Source organism: Narcine bancroftii, chromosome 2 (assembly GCF_036971445.1).
Source record: "Narcine bancroftii isolate sNarBan1 chromosome 2, sNarBan1.hap1, whole genome shotgun sequence".
Classification (NCBI taxonomy): Eukaryota; Metazoa; Chordata; class Chondrichthyes; order Torpediniformes; family Narcinidae; genus Narcine; species Narcine bancroftii.
Window position 1 is genome coordinate 101,032,717 of NC_091470.1, and position 21,567 is coordinate 101,054,283.

At 44.2% G+C, this 21,567-nt stretch overlaps 1 protein-coding gene across 1 annotated transcript in view; it reads right to left on the reverse strand.

Annotated features, from left to right (window-relative positions):
• The window catches only part of mxd1 (MAX dimerization protein 1), a 34,479-nt gene extending 14,562 nt beyond the window's left edge, over positions 1-19,917 (reverse strand). Inside the window, exons 1-3 of the mRNA XM_069917720.1 lie at positions 19,598-19,917; positions 16,415-16,508; positions 14,485-14,514 (exon numbers count right to left, since the gene is read on the reverse strand). Coding sequence (XP_069773821.1) covers positions 14,485-14,514; positions 16,415-16,508; positions 19,598-19,670 — 197 coding nt within the window. The 5' untranslated portion in view covers positions 19,671-19,917. The remainder of the gene's footprint in view (positions 1-14,484; positions 14,515-16,414; positions 16,509-19,597) is intronic.
• Between the last annotated feature and the right edge of the window lie 1,650 nt (positions 19,918-21,567).

Below are 21,567 nucleotides of genomic sequence, written 5' to 3' on the forward strand. Positions count from 1 at the left end.
TTAAACACACTAAATTAAATAAAAAGTTAATTTAATGTTTCTGCAACTTCCTACATGATACATCAAATCTGAAATTATCTTTGTGTTCAGCTTGAAGTTGTCTATCATAATTCCCAATTTTTTTTCCAGGAAGCAAACCTTTTGAAAAAATTGTTGTGTTCGTTTTTTTATTTGACTGATTTCTTCTTGCCCTCTCAGCTGATACATTTTTGATGGGTCACATACCTTTTGACTTGCCTGGTTTACGTCAATGTATTTCCAATTAGCATGTGGAAGTTGAACAGAGATTATAATCAAGACTTAAAAATCTAATTCATAATAGATAGTCTCAAGCTTGAACAGATTTCTACAACAGAAGATTCAAGATTCCTTTATTGCCATGTAATATTATACAAAAATCACCTTCTGTGTGGCACAAAGCAGACAACAGTGTTGCCCAGTGCCCCTTACAGTATGATCATGGCCATGGATCAACCAGAGAATGGGTTACTTTAGAGATCCAATAACAGGTAAATGCATAGTATAAATCATTATTCTCACAGGAACAGATCTTCAGTGGAAGAGACATAATATGAAGAATTTTGAGAGTGAATATAAAGTCAAAGACGGGGGGGGGGAAAACTACAAGAGGCCACATTAGTGGCAATGGTGCTAGGTAGGAAATTGGAGGATTAACATTACGATGTACAGTAAGGAAAAGTATACAAGGATATGAGAACAAAGTTGCAAAAGGCTTTGCTGTTTATTTTTGGAACAAAACATTTGCAATCTTAAACTCAATTAGAAAAGAGTATAAAGTCCACTGTTTGACCATTTGTGTTTTTACTTCAATCACAAAGGAATGAGGTGAACCCATCAAGGTGGATTACGAATTAGATTTTAAGAAATAGACAGAGGGGTAGACATTTTCAAATTATGAAATATTCTGAATGCCTATACATTCCATTGCAAAATGAAGATGTCACAGGAAATGTCGTTCATCTGTGGCCGACTAAATTTGTAGGGAGAGTTTCAACAAAATGAAAAGACCTCAGAGATGCAAGGATCATATTATGACGGAGGACCAGGAAATTTTAGAAATCAAGAAATGATGACTAAAAAAAAAGGAGAAAATAGGGCTAGAGTAACCAGGATTAAGATAGAAAACAGATTTTAAGGGATTCTACACATACGCAAAATGAAAGAATTTTAAAAAAATAAATTTGTAGCTAAAATAAGGTTATGAAGGGAAGGTTAATCTACTTTGAAAAGCAAAATTCTGATCATGCTGGAAATTTGAAATAACAGAATATGCTGGGAGCACTCAGCTGTTTGGAGAACATCTGTGGAGAAAGAAATAAGATTGGCATTACAAGGGAGGAGAAGATGAAGAATCTTCATTGAGAAGCATCAACTCTAATTCTCTCGATGCTGCGCATAAACTGCTATTTCCAACATTGTTTTTGATTCTAAGCTTTAATGCCCTTCTTTATGATTGAAATACAGCCATCAGGGGACAGAAAAAAAGCCCAAGGAGCTTGAAAACAGTAAATGTCCTGGGGATAAAATTCGAGGCAGGGTTGACAAATCGTCTGGCCTGATAATCTGCAACTAAGGACCTAAAATAGCTGGTGGAGTTGACTTTAAATGTTCAGAAATGTCTATGATTCTAGAAAGTTCATAACAAATTCAATAGCAAAGATACAACGTTAAAATTAAACAGTTCAATTATCTGATCAGATGTATAGAAAATGTTGAAATCCATTCACGGGATAACGGAGCAGGAACCAGAGTTATGTTGACTCTGCCCCAGTTGCATGAGTGGGAAGCAATGTTTAATAAATTTACAGTTCTTTAATTAAGACATAGTTAGCAGGGTCAAAAAAATTGATGCAGTGCCATATTAAAGCAGTTCTGTACAAGATTAAGGTTGAAGAGTATTTTGACAAAGATTGAAAGATATCAGTGCAGGAATTAAAAGGATTATTTTCAAGTTGCAACTAGTTGCTGGGGGATCCATAACGATCCTTTCAGCCTGGAAAACAAGCCACAATGAAGGTTTCTATCCAGCACTCCAGCAGATCAATACATCCCCACCAACAAGTCAGAAACATTTAACCTTATTCATCATGCACATGGTTTAACCAATAAGCAGATCAACATAAAGATCTGCCTGGTCACTTGATTGTCACAATCCATAGATACCATGGTTTACTCTCCATACACCTCCTGATAAACCCATGAGCTCTCCCCCCTCCACTATCGTCCCAGGTCTATTGAATACCAGGCATATCGTTTTTGGAACAAATCCCAACTCAAACCACCTCCCAAATCTGCAATCTCCATCATCTAGGATGATGCAAGGATTTAAAGTGGCTACATGGAGAGATTATCAACTCCTACATATCTGAGATATGGCTCACATACATCATTCCAAATTAGGAATTGCGTATGAACCTACCTCAGTATTTCAACCCAACACAAAAACCTGTAGCCGCTGCCATTGGAGTAAAAACATACAGAAATGCTGGAGGAACTCAGCCAGCGTCCATAGGAGGCAAAATATCTAACTGATGTTTCAGGCCTGAGTCGAAGATATCTTTACCAACCACCCCCCCCCACCTCCCAGCATTTCTGTGTGTTTTTACCAACAGAGAATTGTCACAAGCATTTCAAAGGCAGGTATTACTACCTGCAATGCTGATAACCCACCAAGAATAGGGACAAATTTTAAAAAATGACTTTACACAGAAGTCCTATCTCCTGATTGTTTTATACAGTGCTGTATGGAAATACCAAGAACAGAGGACAGTATTTTCCTGTTTTTCAAAAAAAATATTAATAGCACAATATTCCAAAAATCAGACAAAAAAAGACCAGATTCAGTTCTCCAGGTAATTATTACCTCTCTAATACATCTGCTTGCAAAAACTAAGAAAATCCTTCAGACTGAATTTAGGGAGAACGTATAAACACTTTACAGACAGTGCAGGATTCAAACCCTGGTCCTGATCGCTGGCGCTCGAGTTGCAGTAACTACTACGCTGACCATGGTTAGTTAAAATACATGAAAGTACTCGTAATCAATATAATGCTCTTTTATATTCCCTTTAAGCTTCTCCAGCCATTCAGCTTGTCAAATCTACAAAGAATTTAAAGTTCAAATTCTTCGGATTCACTCTTCTGAATGCAGCCTGCACACCATCAGGGAACGCAGGGGTGCGCAGTGGTTCTTCCTTGTTCTGGTGGTTAAATCTGGCATAGAATTCATCTGGGAGTGACGCTTTGCTGTCCTCTCGCTGCGCCAAATTTGGTTTTGAACCAGGTCATGCCATTTAGGCCCTGCCACAGCTGTTGGCATCCTTCATTGTTTCCATTCTCACCTGGAATCTCCACTTTGCTTTTCACGCCACACCTGCGCCTGGGTAATGCTCCAGATCTCCAGACTCAAATGCCTATGATCTGGATCCCAGCAGGTTCAATTTCATTGTTCATGGCTTCTGGTGAAGTAAAGACTTGACCCACAGGTGTTTGCCCTCTGTTCCTTCACACAGGCTCAAAGACTTCTTCGTAATGTTTTTTGTAACAAGCAGAAAATTAGAATCCTTTTGAACAAAATGGGAAGAAATAAAACTCATCCAGTGCAGAGACTGAAGACCATTATTGATCCTCAATATTACTGCTGCTTTGGCACAGTTAGCACGACACTATTACAGCACCAGGATCCTGGGTACAAATCCGGCCCACTCTGCCTATGTCTGCATGGATTTTTCCCCGGGTACTCCGGCTTTCTCCCAGCCTCTCAAACGTACGGAATTATTGGTTCATTTTGGCACGGGTTTAAATGACTGGAATCAGTTTCTACCATGTTGTAAATAACAAAATTCCAAACAGATAAGATGGCTTCAAGAAAAACTTGAGGCAGCCTCAAAAAAAAAAATGCAAATGGAAATGTGCAAGAGCAGCATGCCAGAGGACTGCCAGATTCTGATGAAAGTCTTCAGTTTTCAAGCTGAATTTAGAAGGAAGCTAACATTTCCCTGGGCTGAACCTACAGAAATTATTCTGGAACAAAATGCCTATTTCCTGAATTAAAACAATCAAAATACTGTAATATAGTTTAGCTGAAAGATTAAGAAGTGAAATTTTGAAGACTGCACATGCCGGATTGTAGTAAAAACAGCAATGCAGGAAGAACTCAGCAGGTCTCACTGTGTCCATTGGAGGTAAAGATATATACAGGTGCTCCTCAAGTTATGATGGGGTTACGTTCTGACAAACACATTGCAAGTCGATAAAGAATACAGGTATACCTTGTATAACACCAACAGCGCTGTACGAGTCCCCACTCTGATCCCACTGCCCCACTCCCTCCTGGCAGCGCTGTATCAGTACCTGCAAGCTTTCTAACCAATCTAAAAGTGAATGACCAAGGAGGATACAAAGAATTCACCTCAGAGGGGTTTGCAACACTTATTGGAAAAATCAATGATGCTAGCTTTAACCTTGCGTATTACGTGAAAGTAAATAATGACAGTCAAAATCAGAAGTTGTAAATCGGACGATAAGTAGAGGAGCACCTGTACCTGTCATCCGGAATTCACGCAACTGGCTAAAAAAATCATGGACAATAAATAAGTTAAAAAAATACACAAGTTTAAAATTGATGCACCTCGCCATTAGTTTGCCAATCACACAACAATCTCAACCAACCAGAAAATTCACTTATCTTGCATCTAACAATCCCCATAGGTGCCGGATACCGGGGTTTTACTGTACCTTGAAGAAGGGCTCAGGACAGAAACCTCAGTTACTTCCTATGGATGCTGTGAGACTGGCTGAGTTCCACTAGAACAGTGGTTCTCAACCTTTTTCTATCCACTCACATGCCACTAAGTCATCCCTATGCCATCAGTGCTCTGTGATTAGTAAGAGATTGCTTCAGGTGGGATGTGAGTGGGAAGGGAAGGTTGAGAATCACTGCTCTAGACCCAATTGTTACTGAAATATTTTGCAGGAGAAAAATTGTCATTGGCCCATTTTCTTTAGTTATGAAAATGTCCACATAACGAGTCAATTATGCATGACAAAAACAGTAGTTTTCAACCTTTTTCTTTCCAACCACATACCACCTTAAGCAATCCCTTACTCATCTCAGAACACCTATGAAATAAGGTGTACATGAGTGGAAAGAAAAAGGTTGAGGACCCCTGTAAGCATTTCTGTATTTGTATTATTACCTGAAAGATTAATTCCATTGAAAGATAATCTCCAATGGATCTCCAATGGATCTCCAATGGATCTCCAATGGATCTCCAATGGATCTCCAATGGATCTCCAATGGATCTCCAATGGATCTCCAATGGATCTCCAATGGATCTCCAATGGATCTCCAATGGATCTCCAATGGATCTCCAATGGATCTCCAATGGATCTCCAATGGATCTCCAATGGATCTCCAATGGATCTCCAATCTCCAATGGATCTCCAATCTCCAATGGATCTCCAATCTCCAATGGATCTCCAATCCCCAATGGATCTCCAATCTCCAATGGATCTCCAATCTCCAATGGATCTCCAATCCCCAATGGATCTCCAATCCCCAATGGATCTCCAATCCCCAATGGATCTCCAATCCCCAATGGATCTTCAATCTCCAATGGATCTCCAATCTCCAGTGGGTGGAGTTGTTCAAGTGAATCGGTACGGACTTGAAGGGCCGACATGGCCTGTTTCCGTGCTGTAAACAGTTATGGTTAAATCCAATGATAGACAAATTGCCACAAAAAAAACCCTAAATTTTGGCAGCTGAAGCTCTGAAATAAACGTGGAAATTTTAAAGCCCATTCTGAACCATCAGGAGGAGTATGCACCAGGCAAGCATCAAATCATCCAAGGCAAAATGCAAACTTTTGCATCGTGTTGCACAAGGAATAATACTTCCCCGTGCACCAGGTTCAATAAGTGCAAAGTACGATTCACACAAACTGTACTCAATATGCGTGGAAAATACAAAACTCAACAATAATAGTCCAAAGAGGTAAGAAATAACCGTACTAGCAAGCATACAATTTTGGGATTTCTTTCTGTTGTTCAAATTCGTTTAAATTTATTGTCAAAAGTACATATATGACATCACATACAACCCTGAGATTCTTTTCCTTGTGGATCAGGAGGAATTTCTACTTAATTGCAGTGTTAGTACTATATTTTACGCAACAATGTATGCACACAATCAAATGTGACTTGTAAATGAGTGGCATTACAGGTAGACAGGGTTGTAAAGAGCACTTAGGGCATAATACCCTTCATAACATCCCAACTCCTATGTTCAATACTTTGATTTATGCTAAAGTTATATTGAGAACAAATTGGGAATAGAGTATGCATTTTTGGTTACCTAACTACAGTAAAAATATTGATAAAGTGTAGCGAAGATTTACTAGGATGTTGCTGGGACTTTCTGAACTGATACAGGAAGATTAACCAGGTTAGGACTTTATTCCCTGCAGCATAGAAGAATGAGGGGAGATTTGAAAGAGGTAAACAGGTAGTCAGAGTAAATGCAACTAGGCTTTTTCCACTGAAAGTAGGTGGGATACAAACCAGAGGACATGGATTAATGGTGAAAGGGAAAAGGTTTAGGGTGAATACGAGGGTTTTCTTCTTCACACAGAGAGTAGTGAGAGTGTGGGTCAAGCCACCAGCTGAAGTGGTGAATGTGGGCTCAATTTTAACATTTAAGAGCAATTTGGAGAGGTACAAGGATGGGAGGGGGGCATAGAGGGCCATGGACGGTGCAAATCAGTGAGACAAGGCAGAATAATACTTGGCACAGACTAGAAGGGCCAAAGGGCTTGTTTTCTGTGCTGTAATGTTCTATGGTTCTAGGACAGTAAATACATTTTCTTGCTTTTTAGGAGAGAGTACGCAAGACTAATTGGGATAGATGCAGGGTTAGGGTGAAAGGTCTTCCTGATATGGCTTGAAGAAGGGTGGGAAAAGTTTAAAAAACAAGAGGTAGCAATGTCAGAGCTATCTGCAACACTAAGACATTGGGTCATGTGAACCTCTTGCACTATTCCTTTGTCGTGTTGTTAAAAGGGTTAACAAAAGCAACAAGATTTTGAGATTTGGAACGTTCAGAAACTTGCCATTGAAGAACAAGTAGTAGTGAACCATCAGGCATAGAAAGAACCCAGTACTTTTCTTGGCAATTAACCAGATGGGCCACAGTAGCATAACTGGCTGCATTTGTAAAATATGTGCCAATTAAATGGCTGGTGTTTTTGCAGACATTTTTAATCTTTTGCTGCCACGGCCTGAGGTTCTCACCTACTTCATCCATCATATCCAAGAGCAGGGTACCTGCGTCCCTGACTATCAGCTCGTAGCACTTGAGTCTGCAGTGGTGACATGCTTTGAGAGGTTGATTATGGAACAAATCCACTCTGGTCTTCAATTCAAATAGGCCAACAGCAGATACTGTCTTGTTGGACCTCCACTCTGTGTTAGAACACCTGGACTGGAAGAACACCCATGTCAGGCTGTTTGCAAAATTATCAATTAAACTAAAGGATCTAGAACTGTTGTCCAATTGCAAAGTTTCTTCACGAGCAGACCCCAATCAGTGTGGATTGGCAATGTCACCTGCTCCTTGCTACCATCAATACGGGGCACCTCAAGGTGTGCTTAGCTCCCTGCTCTGTAGCCAAATTCAGCTCCAATTAAATCTCTAAATTTGCTCACAAGACCACTGTTGATGGCTGAATAGCAGTTAACAATGAAATAGAATACAGGACGGAGAATGAGAATCTTGTCGGGTAGTGCCAGAACAACAAAGTAGCTCTCACCATCAACAAAACCAAGCGGATTATTGTGGAAGGAGTAGCCCATTGATTACACACGTGTCTTCATTAATAGCATAGCAGTGGAGAAGGATAGTGCCTTCAAGTTCCTGGGAGTCCACATATCGGAGGAGCACTTCTGCAGCCAGCACAGCAAAGCAATCGTGACCAACACCTCTATTTTCTGAGGAGATCTGCCATGTTGAAACTTCAACAGGTGTACTGTGGAAAGTATACCATCTTTGGAGTATCATAGTCTGGTCTAGAAACTTGAGTGCCCCGTCCATCTGAAAGGCATTCCACATCGATGTGAGGCACTGCCTCAAAAAGGCAGCTGGCATCACAAGGGACCCCATCACAATCTGTTCTATCTGCTACCTTCAGGCAGATGGGACCAAAGCCCCAAGACCAGCAGCTCCAAGTTCAAGGACAGTTTTTTTCCCCCCCTTTGCCACTAGCTCTCCCCGTACTATCCTAACCACATATTAGTCCAGACCACTAAAATATCTGTCTGCACTACTGAAACATCACTTTTATTCCCTGCTACGAATTGCAACTGTGAATCTATCCTTTTATTATATTGTTGTCTTGGCATTTGGTGTTACCTTGATTTGTATTATTGTAGCTAGTGACTCTTTGTACCGGGTTAACGAGACGCTATTAGAGCATCAGCAACCCGGGTTTAAATCCAGCGTAGTCTGGAAGGAGTTTATTCCTTCTTTGCATGACATGTGTGGGTTTCCTCCAGATGCTCCGGTTTTCTTCCACACTCCAAAATGTACTGTCTTATAGGTCAATTTGGGTGTCATCGGTCTGAATGGCCAGAATTAACTTTAACTGTGCTCAGGACAAGGAGCTCGGTCTCTATCTCTTACCCGACGAGAGTAGCTGAAAGATGCTGTGTGCAGGATAGAAGGGGACCTCAATAATTTTGCATGCCCTCTTCAGGCAACGATCCCGATAGATCATGATAACGAGGGGTGGGGAGGGAGGGAGATTTTAGTGATCCTCTCTGCCACTCTTCTGGTCCATGGATCAACCTCCAATCCATTTCCCTGCAATAACTGTGCCACACTGAATGTGTACTAGAGGTAGCTAGCCCAGAACAAACTGGGCCTTCAAATCATTCCAACTGCAAGTGAATATGAAACACAATTTTGGTAGTTGAAGAGAAAAGCAAATCTAATGAGATTATGATGAATGCATACATAAATGCAAGCAGGCTTTTTCCACCAATGTTAGGAGAAATAAAAACCAGAGGACGTGGGTTAAAGTTGAAAGGAGAAAAGTTTAAAGGGAACATTAAGAGCAGCTTTTTCATAGAGTGCTGAGTGTATGAATGAGCTGCCAGCTGAATTGCTAAATGCAGACTCAGTCTTGATATTTAATTTTTAAAAATTTGGACTAGTATCCAGATGCAGGTCAATGAGATTCAACTGAACAATAGTTCAGCACAAAGGGCCTATTTCAGAGCGGTAGTGTTCGAGGTCCTAACAATATTATACTTGCCCCTCCATTACATGCAGCACCCTGTTCATTGCTGCATTTCTCGGAAGAGAACTGACATCGTATTTAAAGAATTAAACCACAGTGCAAGTACGGAAGCAATATTGCCCAATTTCTGTTGGAGAAAATGATTGACCTGAAGTTTTCTGCAAAGTAACAGAGTGCACAGTAAACAAACAGCAAACAATAGCAAAGGCATGGTAATAAAAAGAAATACCCTGATTACCATTATCTGCCTTGCGAGTTAGAGTCTTTCTTCTTTGGCTTGGCTTCGCGGACGAAGATTTATGGAGGGGTAATGTCCACGTCAGCTGCAGGCTCGTTTGTGGCTGACAAGTCCGATGCGGGACAGGCAGACACGGTTGCAGGGGAAAATTGGTGGGTTGGGGTTGGGTGTTGGGTTTTTCCTCCTTTGCCTTTTGTCAGTGAGGTGGGCTCTGCGGTCTTCTTCAAAGGAGGTTGCTGCCCGCCGAACTGTGAGGCACCAAGATGTACGGTTTGAGGCAATATCAGCCCACTGGCGGTGGTCAATGTGGCAGGCACCAAGAGCTTTCTTTAGGCAGTCCTTGTACCTCTTCTTTGGTGCACCTCTGTCTTGGTGGCCAGTGGAGAGCTCGCCATATAACACGATCTTGGGAAGGCGATGGTCCTCCATTCTGGAGACGTGACCCACCCAGCGCAGCTGGATCTTCAGCAGCGTGGACTCGATGCTGTCGACCTCTGCCATCTCGAGTACTTCGACGTTAGGGATGAAAGCGCTCCAATGGATGTTGAGGATGGAGCGGAGACAACGCTGGTGGAGGCGTTCTAGGAGCCGTAGGTGATGCCGGTAGAGGACCCATGATTCGGAGCCGAACAGGAGTGTGGGTATGACAACGGCTCTGTATACGCTTATCTTTGTGAGGTTTTTCAGTTGGTTGTTTTTCCAGACTCTTTTGTGTAGTCTGTCAAAGGCGCTATTTGCCTTGGCGAGTCTGTTGCCTTGCGAGTTAGAGTAATCTTGTTGAAATAGCAGCTTACCACCAATTACCATGAAGATGCTGAATTTGCATAATGAACAAATTAAAAGTGCTTTAGAGAGTTAGGATCCCTTCTATTAATGATAAGGTAACCGCTGACACAACATTGGCCCCATATGAAATTTGGGAGTTGCAGACCCACTGCTTGTAAACAGCTCTTATTTTCCCACATCTTTATTTACTTTAGAATTTCTGCAGCTAACTTGAACTAACTTCATTCCATTTCCTTCTCCGTCAAACCGGTTTCTCTCAATAATAAGTGACTTTCTAACCAATCTCAGAGAAAGGAGATAGATGTTGTCCACATGCCTTTTGGTTTGCAGTTTACAGCATGAACTCACAGTTAATCAGTTTCGGTACTTGAACAGGGAGAAAATATCTAACGGGGCAAACAGTTGAATGTCCTACCATCACAATGTTAACAACAATATTTTTGTGACACTATATGCTGTGCCTAATTGTGCAATTACATCATCCTATAGCACCATCTGCTACTGCAAAATTATGTTTAAAGAAAGGCTCCAGTCTACATTATCCATATCAATGGATTAATGATCTAATGCACAAAGGAGTTGGGTGGGGGGGGGGGGGGGGTATGTGTAACTAATAAGGAATCTTTATGAAAGTAAGGAATCTTTATGAAAGTAAATTACCTGGCTTCAGTGCACAAACGTTTTACTATTCAAAACGTGGCTTTTCTAATCCCTCAAGACCATTTTTCTGTAAGGGAAGAATTGATCTGATGCTTTGGTAAAATTATACATCAATCATATTGTGGAATTATTACATCCAACTAGGCAGATCAATATTCAGGAATTAAATCATTAAAAAATATCCCGCTGATTGACAGGTTGATTTCCACAATTAACCAAATACTCCAACAATAATATATTATGTTACCACAGAAGTGGCAGACAGTGAACAAGGTCATCTCTTGTCTTTTATCGCCCTTTGACATTCCTTCACTACATATCATTGACATGAAATAATGGCCAAATATTTCCAAACTACTTACATTTTGTACCAACATTAACAATAAGATTTGGCCATGGTTGTTTTCCTTAAATAACACAATGATGTAAGATTCCAAAGTACCTTTTCCAAGAACTAGTGACTTCCTAGGGTCACCACAGCAAGGTTTTAACCATCAAATAAAAGAATGAATTAATTTGACTGTCATCGCATTTTTACGACCCTAGAATGGACAAACTTACACCAGTTCAGTCAACATCAGCCACTCTCAACAATTTTTCAGCTATGCCACCCGACAACCACTCCCCCCCCATCCCAGGACTCTGTTCAAAGTTTATGAACCCCCTTTATGGGATTCATAGTACCTTGGAATTGTAGATTTAGAATTGGCTTGCCCGTAGAAAGCAAAGAGCAGCAATGTATGGAAAGTATTTCTGCTTGGAGGTCAGTGACCAGTGGAGCTTCGCAGGGATCTGTTGCTGGGACCACCGATTTTTGTGACTTTTATAAATGAGCTGGACCAAGATGTAGAGGGATGGGTCAGTTAGTTTGTGGGTGATTTGAAGGATAGAGGAGCTTTAGATAGTGTTGAAAGTTACAACAGGATTCAATCCGGATAAGTGTGAGGTGATGCATTTTGGAAGGCAGAGTACATGGTTAATGGTCAGATTCTTAAGTGTGAAGGGACAGAAGGACCTTGAGGTCTAAATCCATATATTTCTCAATGTTGCCACGCAGATTGATATGGCAGTTAAGAAGGTCCATGGTATGCTGGATTTCTTAGTCAAGGGATTGAGTTTGCATGTCGTTGCAGCTCTATAAATCTCTGGTGAGATCATACTTGGAAAATTGTGTTCAGTTCTGGTCACCTCATTGCAGGAAGAATGTGGAAGTTGTGGAGAGGGCGCAGAGGAGATTTATCAGGATGTTGCCTGGATTGGAAAATATTTCTTATGAGGCAAGGTTAGCAGAGCTCGGGTTTTCTCTTTGGAGTGAAGGATGAGAGGTGACTTAATTAAGATCCACAAGATTATGAGAGGTACAGATAAGGTGGATAGCCAGCACCATTTTCCCCAAGGTGGCGAATAGCAAACACCAGAGGACATCTGGAGGAAAATTTAGGGGAGAGAACAGGCAGGGTTTTTTTACCCCTACACAGTATTATGGGTGCCAGAAATTCATTGCCAGGGGTTATGATAAAAGCTGGGACAGGCACAAGGATGAAAAAAATATAGAGGGTTATGAGATAGGAAAGGTTTTGTTTTATTTGGTCAGTTTATAATGTCAGCACAACATCATGGACTGAAGAGCCTGTACTTTGGTGTAATATTCTATGTTCCTTGTGAAGCAGTCAAGTTTGGTTACTCCCCTACTTCTCTCCTACCAACAACATAAAAATATTTATGTTACACGAGGTGAAAAGAAAATAAGGCTTTTACTCAAATGTGCCGTGGCACCCATAGTTACGGTACTTCTCACAATGTTATCCAAATACTATTTTTTTTCATCTAGCGGTAAAAAGCACAACAGAAACTGCAAGCTTATGATTTAATCAAGGATTCAAGTAACAATTCTCAATGAACTCAAGATGAATGATGCATAATTAGGCCAAGAATTTTTTTTTTCAGTCCTGCCTGCCACAGTATTAGAAGAAGGTGATCGCACTGGCAAGAGTGCAGACTAGATTCACCAAGATGTTGCTTAAAAGGGATCAGACAGGCTGAGGAGAGATTGATGGAGATGTACAAAATTATACAAAGAAAATTTGCTCCAGAGTAGAGGTATCTAAAACCCACATCAGAGCTTTAAAAAAGACAGGTTTACAAGATACAAGCAGAAGTAGGCCCATCAAGTCTGCTCTGCCATTCTAATCATGGGCTGATCCATCCTCCCACTCAGCCCCAATCCTCGGCTTTCTCCCCAAAACCCTTGATGCCCTGACTATTCGAATACCTGTCACTCTCTGCCTTAAATGTACCCAATGACCTTGCTTCCACAGCCATTTGTGGCATCAAAAACCTGACTAAAGAACATTTTTTGCATCTCTATTTTAAATTGACACTCTTTTATCCTGTAATTATGCCCTCCTGTCCTGGAATTGCCTATCATGGGAAACATCCTTGCCACATCTACTCTGTCTAGGCCTTACAGTATTTGAAGTGCCTCTATGAAGTCCCACCTCATTCTTCTTACTCCAACGAGTTCAGTCTAATGGCCGACAATCGTTCCTCCATATGCTAACCCTTTCATTCCTGGTATCAAACCTCTGAACCCTCTCCAATGCCAGCACATCTTTTCTCAAATAAGGCACCCAAAGCTGTACAAAGCAGACCTGCTCTTGAAAATGAGCATTTCACCCGGAGTATGGTTGCAATCTGTAATATACTTGCTGAAGTGGTGGTAGAGAAGCAAGGTACTCTAACTGCACAAATCTGCAAGTAGACTGCAGAACAAATGCGGGTAAATAGGATTAGTATGGAAAAGTAGTTGATAGCTGGTATGGGCACGATGGATCGACAGACCCAGTTCTGTCGACGTGATCACAAAGAAGTTCACCAGCGGCTATACATCACGAGGTGATTTGGTTCGTCACTAAAGACTCTTGAAAATTTCTACAGACACACCACGGAGAGCACTCTGACTAGTTCCATTACTGTCAGGTGTGGAGATTCTAATGTACAGGACAGAAAAAAAAACACCACAGGTGCTGGCTAAGTCGGCCAGCAACATCACAGGCACCAGTCTTCACTCCATCGGCGACATCAAGAGATGGTGCCTTAAGAAAGCAGCCTCTATCCTCAAGGACCCGCACCATCGAGGCCCCCTTCACTCTGCTACCACCAAGAAAAAGGTACAGGAGCCTGGAGAGATGCACCCAGCGACACAAGGTCAGCTTCTTCCTTTCCACCATCAGATTTCTGGACGAATAATGAATCACAGACACTGCCTCACTTTTGCCATTTTCACTATTTATTTAGAAATGTGATTTATAGCAATATTTGCATTGTGATGCTGCTACTAAACAGTGAATTTCATGATACATTCATGACATGTTGATTCTATGAAGTGTGAATTTGAGATTCTATATTACAGAATACCAAACTATACATTCACACAGCAACATTCGCCATTCCATCATTTTCACATTGCCCTCAGCTTACCTGTTTTTTTCCATTTCATTATGTGTTGACCTGAAAAAAAGTTAAACAGAGATCAGAATCCACTTAACTTGAAGGGGGAAAGATTATGTGATAAAAAAGACTTGCACAATCTACCAATGTTGTATCATGTAGGATCCCACCTGCCTCATAGCAGAATCTATCAACAAATAAAAGTATTCTATACTTTGTCAAATGTTCCTTTCTCGGCAGTAAACTTAATTTTTTTTGTAATTTTATTTTTTACATTAAAAAAAAATTTACACATACACCACAGTTACATGCCATTTCAGACCACAAGTTCGTGCTCCCAATTTATACCCCTTTAACCTACAACCCCGGTACGTTTAGAATGGTGGGAGGAAACCGGAGCCCTTGGAGAAAACCCAAGCAGACATGGGGAGAACATATAAATTCTTCACAGACAGCATGGAATTCAAACCCTGGCCCGGTCCCAATCACTGGTATTGTGCTAACCGCTACGTCAACCGTGCCACCATGAAGTTTCCAGCAGAATAATTACTAATATCCCAAAATGTAACCACAGAGCCAGCAAACAATCTGCCATTCAATTCTTGAACTAAGTTGCCAAACCTTCAGCCTATAATTTTAAAAAGTATTTCCTATCAGTCACACAAATGTGACAGCTTCCTTTTTAAGTTTTATCGAAATGCACCAAACAAAAAGGTTCGCAGATTTATAAAATAGCAGCAGTAAAATTCCAAAATCAACTGAGTACATTAAGACCAGATACATTAGACCACCCACCTATTTGCCAAAACAGGCAGTAAAACTACATCCAAGTATTATTCATTATACAATTCCCCACTCCTAAAAATCCAATCAAAAGGCTCTCAAACGCCAGTTCTTATTGCCAGGTGGGAAGCACTGGTAGAACAAAGAGGAAAATATAAACGTGAGCTTCAAGAACCTACAGCACGCCACCTGCCAACGGTAGTGCTCGGAAATCAAGGGCTCATTTGTTGAGCTGTGGCAATAATGTCTCACAAACTTGGCGAGAAACTGCCTCATCTCTTTGAAGTCTCCAAGAAAACAACCATGCTCTTTCCTTTGAGCCCAGGTTCATTTTCAAGTTCGAGCTTTAACACATGCCTCCAAAGATCACAAAATGTGCGACTCAACTTGCCACTCTTCCATCACTCTGAATTCTAAAGCTGCTACAGTTGGATGGTGGTTTTATCCCTCTCTCCAAAATGAAAAGGATCATTAAACAACTGCTCAGATGAGGAGTACAGCAAAACTAAATCCCCATCATTCCGTTAAATTTTTTTTGAACAATATTTTAGATGCGACAGCTATCCCTGCTTTGATAGCTAATGTGTGAATTTATTGAGAAAAGGCTTCCATGGAGCAAAAAAAAAGTGACCCACAGTGCAACAGGATGTTGGACTATTTCCAGACTAAATAACCACATTCATTTTATCTTCAAAAAGACACCACATTTGAAGTGACATTTAATGAAGTCGTTTCAATTTAAAGGGTGAATACAATTTAAGAGATGGCTAAAGAAAGATTAAATAAATAACAGAAAGAAGAAACATTTGTAACATAATTCTTAACAAATAAGCTTCTTAAAATTCAGTGCAAGCCACGTAAGCACTGTTTCCATTGCCCTGTTTACAAACAGCTGAGGAGTGACTTCAGTAATCTCTAGAAAGCATTGTTGATTAACCTAACTCATTCCACCAGTGATTGGAAATGGGTGGAGAAATAAAAAGTAGAATTAATCCAGGAAGGAAGAGAAACTTAATTCAGGAGTAATCCTTATGAAATTAAAGAATGATTAAAATGATCAATTCTTCGATGAGAAAATGGCCATAATCCCATCAGGTGGGGAAAGTATAGCGTAGAGGAATCCAGGACACAGAGCTGGGCAGTCTAACTGAGAGTCCACAGACAACCACGTCTTTACCTGCTTCCTGCACTCTTCTTGCCTTTACTTTTTCTTTTGTTGCCAGAATCCTCGCTTCTGTATGGCAGGAGTGCCGCATACCCATGCTCAGCTTCTGTGTGGGGCACGAGAACAAACTCAGGCAGAGTGGACGTGCACTACCCACTCCCATCTCCCTGCCTCTACCCCTCACCATTGCCAGCCCTTCACAATACCAACCACCTTCATTCTACCCCCGTAGTTGACATTTTTCCACTCATAGCGATTGGCCCAATTCTTCACTCACTCTTACCCATTTCCCCACAAGGGAAAGAAGTAAGGAAGATACCAGAGGTAGAGGGAGTACATAAAAGATTAATCAATTTTGTTCCAAGGATGGCAGGTCTGCCATATTACGAGAGCACAAAACCATAATCCATTCAGAAGGAGGTGCCCCCAATAAAACATGACATTTTTCGAAAACTAAATGGAAGAGGTTGACAATTCAGGTCTGAGATGAGAAATTTCTTCATTTAAATATTGTGAAAAATCTTTAGAATTTTCTACTTTAGAGACTCGGTCCTGACTGGCATTCAAAATCAGATCAATAAATCAGTTCATACAGTATTAGAATCAAGAGTTATGAGGTTAGTAGAGGAAACCTGTATTTGGGTAAATCAGCTGTGTTCTTGCTAACTGCGACATGGAGCCTACTCTATTTCATTCTGTCTATTTGCCACCTCTTCATCTCCACTCTCCGTTCTAGATCTTATTCCAGCTCCCCTCCAGTCACTCCCCAACCCCCCGTCCCTCTAGTCTCTCTCCCCCCCACCCCCCCTCTAGCCTCTCCTCCCACCCCCCGTCCCTCTAGCCTCTCTCCCCCCCACCCCCCCTCTAGCCTCTCCCCCCACCCCCGTCCCTCTAGCCTCTCCCCCCACCCCCGTCCCTCTAGCCTCTCCCCCCACCCCCCGTCCCTCTAGCCTCTCCCCCCACCCCCCCTAGCCTCTCCCCCACCCCCCCTAGTCTCTCCCCCCACCCCCCCTAGTCTCTCCCCCCACCCCCCCTAGTCTCTCTCCCCAACCCCCTCCCCCAAAACCCGTCCCTCTAGTCTCTTTCCCCCCAACCCCCCGTCCCTCTAGTCTCTTTCCCCCCAACCCCCCGTCCCTCTAGTCTCTCTCCCCCCAACCCCCCGTCCCTCTAGTCTCTCTCCCCCTAACCCCCCGTCCCTCTAGTCTCTCTCCCCAACCCCCCGTCCCTCTAGTCTCTCTCCTCCCCAACCCCCCGTCCCTCTAGTCTCTCTCCCCCCATCTCCCGTCCCTCTAGTCTCTCTCCCCCCATCCCTCTAGTCTCTCTCCCTCCAACCCCCGTCCCTCTAGTCTCTCTCCCCCAACCCCCCGTCCTTCTAGTCTCTTTCCCCCCAACCCCCCGTCCCTCTAGTCTCTCTCCCCCCAACCCCCCGTCCCTCTAGTCTCTCTCCCCCATCCCCCGCCCCTCTAGTCTCTCTCCCCCCACCCCCCGCCCCTCTAGTCTCTCTCCCCCCCACCCCTCTAGTCTCTCTCTCCCCCCACCCCTCTAGTCTCTCTCCCCCCAACCCCCGCCCCTCTAGTCTCTATCCCCCCAACCCCCCGTCCCTCTAGTCTCTCTCCCCCCAACCCCCCGTCCCTCTAGTCTCTCTCCCCCTAACCCCCCGTCCCTCTAGTCTCTCTCCCCAACCCCCCGTCCCTCTAGTCTCTCTCCTCCCCAACCCCCCGTCCCTCTAGTCCCTCTCCCCCCATCTCCCGTCCCTCTAGTCTCTCTCCCCCCATCCCCCGTCCCTCTAGTCTCTCTCCCTCCAACCCCCCGTCCCTCTAGTCTCTCTCCCCCAACCCCCCGTCCTTCTAGTCTCTTTCCCCCCAACCCCCCATCCCTCTAGTCTCTCTCCCCCCAACCCCCCGTCCCTCTAGTCTCTCTCCCCCCATCTCCCGTCCCTCTAGTCTCTCACCCCCCATCCCCCGTCCTTCTAGTCTCTCTCCCCCCAACCCCCCGTCCCTCTAGTCTCTCTCCCCAACCCCCTGTCCCTCTAGTCTCTCTGCCCCCAACCCCCGCCCCTCTAGTCTCTCTCCCCCCAACCCCCCGCCCCTCTAGTCTCTCTCCCCCCAACCCCCCGTCCCTCTAGTCTCTCTCCCCACATCCCCCGTCCCTCTAGTCTCTCTCCCCCCAACCCCCGTCCCTCTAGTCTCTCTCCCCCCAATCCCCCGCCCCTCTAGTCTCTCTCCCCCCAATCCCCCGCCCCTCTCCCCCCATCCCCCGTCCCTCTAGTCTCTCTCCCCCCAACCCCCGTCCCTCTAGTCTCTCTCCCCCCAACCCCCCGTCCCCCTAGTCTCTCTCCCCCCATCCCCCTAGTCTCTCTCCCCCCAACCCCCGTCCCTCTAGTCTCTCTCCCCCCAATCCCCCGCCCCTCTAGTCTCTCTCCCCCCAACCCCCCGTCCCTCTAGTCTCTCTCCCCCCATCCCCTGTCCCTCTAGTCTCTCTCCCCCCAACCCCCGTCCCTCTAGTCTCTCTCCCCCCAATCCCCCGCCCCTCTAGTCTCTCTCCCCCCAACCCCCCGTCCCTCTAGTCTCTCTCCCCCCACCCCTCTAGTCTCTCTCCCCCCAACCCTCTAGTCTCTCTCCCCCCATCCCCTGTCCCTCTAGTCTCTCTCCCCCAACCCCCGTCCCTCTAGTCTCTCTCCCCCCAATCCCCCGCCCCTCTAGTCTCTCTCCCCCCAACCCCCCGTCCCTCTAGTCTCTCTCCCCCCATCCCCCGTCCCTCTAGTCTCTCTCCCCCCCAACCCCCGTCCCTCTAGTCTCTCTCCCCCCCAACCCCCGTCCCTCTAGTCTCTCCCCAACCCTCCATTTTCCCCATCACATTCCCCTTCCTCACCACCTCTCTCCCGACCCCCATCCCGTCTTCCGATCCCCCGCCTCCAATTCTCCCGATTCTTTCCCGATCCTCTCTCGACCCACCCCCCCCGGCCGATTTTCTCCCGTCCCCCCATTCTCTTCCGTCTCCCTCCCCGATCCCTTGCGACCCGACCCCTCCGCCTCCCGAGACTCTTTCGTCAACCCGATTCTCTCCCCCCCACCCCCCCGCGTCTCCTATTCCCTTCCGTCTCTCCAGTTCCTCCCGATTCCTCCTATTCTTTTCCGTCACCCCCGTCTCCCCGGCCCGGCCTCCCTGCCCCCGCCTGGGCCCGGGATTGTTTACCTCGCTCCCGCCGCTCCAAGTAGCGCGCGGCCTCTATCAGCCGCTCGATGTTGATGAGCTGCACGGCCGTCATTGTGCGAGATGAGGGGTCGATAGAGAGAGCGCGATCAGCCGCAAGCCTTCGACCTCTCCCGGTGCGCTCGTCGTCCGGCCACTGCCAACCGCCCGTGTTTACCTGCCCGGGGAAATAAAGGCGCAGCGGCCGCGCACCCTGACCGGACCCACGGCCCTCCTTCCCAGGTCGGCCATTGGCCCGATCCCACTGTCGCACCGCCTCCACTTACTTTTCATTGGTCCTTGATGCTGTCTGTCCTCGATCACGTTACCTTGACCGCTCGAGATTTTTTAAAAACAAGAGCACAGGGACCCGCCCCCGTTTCCTATTGGTCAGTTTGGATCCAGCCAGCTGTCCGCCTTCTACTCTAAGCATGATTGGCCAATTCACCTGTCCGTTAGTGAGACCCACGGTTGTACGTCCAGCCCTCTGACTTCATGTAACCGATTTCCAATAGGCCGTTCTTAATGATGTAATGCAGCTTTTATCCAATGAGGAGTTACATGATGTATATTTAAATGGCACATGCGCAGAGAAGCCCTGGAAGGGTTTGCTGCTTTCCAGTGTCATTTTGCACGCATTGAACACAAATGTCTTCGCATGGAATCCCCCAAAACAAAATTATCCTTTCCCTCCTTAAAATGGGGAAATTTTCATATATTACAGGAAGCAGGTAAGACTACAGCTAAAACATCGCATATAGTTTTAATTTCCTCAATGAAGGCATTGCTGGTATGGGGATGCCAATACTCCCGAGCTTAAAGGCCGTGTAAAAGGCAGTGGACTCGGCCCAGAACATCACAGGCAAAACCCTCCCCACCATCAAGAGGGAGGACTACCGTCAGAGAGTAGCAGCAATCATCAAGGATCCACATCAATAGACACATACTCTGTTCTTTCTGCTCCCATCGGGTAATGCCAGAAGACTCGCACCACCAGGTTCAGGAACAGCCGTTACCCCTCTACCATCAGACTTCTCAAGGACAAACTCACACTCATTTAAGACCCTTATTTATGCAACTTTTTGATTTTTTTTCTCCCTGTATTGCAGTCATTTGTTTACATGTGTGTTGAGTTTTTTTTTGCAAGGCCAATAAGTGGTAAATCTGCCTTGACAGCAGGAAAAACATCTCAGGGTTGTACGCATTATCATGAATGTACTGACAATAAATCTGAAATCAGACTTAATTCCTGAGATGAAGTTGTAGCCCAAGAGGTTATTCATAGAAGAGTTCAGCAAAGGTTATAATATGATCTCATGTATGCTTTCTGACAATAAATTTAACTTTGAAGTACAGAACCTTTGGCCCATGTGTTTGTGCCAAACACGTTTTTCAAATCAAAATGAAATTCTGCTGCTTGCATCTGATATTATCCACCCATCATCCTCTTCATATTCAGGCCAGGAAACTGGTGCAGAGTTGTGAAATGGGCCAGCCCCATCATGGGCATTGGTCTTCACTCCATTAAGGACATCTACAAGAGGTGGTGCCTCAAGAAAGCAGCTTCCATCATCAAGGACCCTCACCACCTAGGAAACCAAGCTACCAAAAGAGAGAGAGAAAAGCCTGAAGACAAACACCCAAAGGCATAAAAACAGCTTCTTCCCCTCTGCCATCGGATTTCTGAATTGACAATGAACCACACACACTACCTGACTTTTCCTCTTCTTTTGAACAAATTTAAATGGCATATTTACAGAAATGTAATTTATAGAAATTTTGCACCTGTAATGCACAATAACACTGCCATAAAACAATGAATTTTGTGACATGTTCATGACAAATTCTGAAATTCATGTCTATCTCGATTTTGGAAACCTCCTAAATGCTACGATTGTATCTGCTTCCGCCACTATTCCTGGCAGCCCATTCCAGGCACCTACCATTCTGTAAAATATTTAGCTTGTACATTT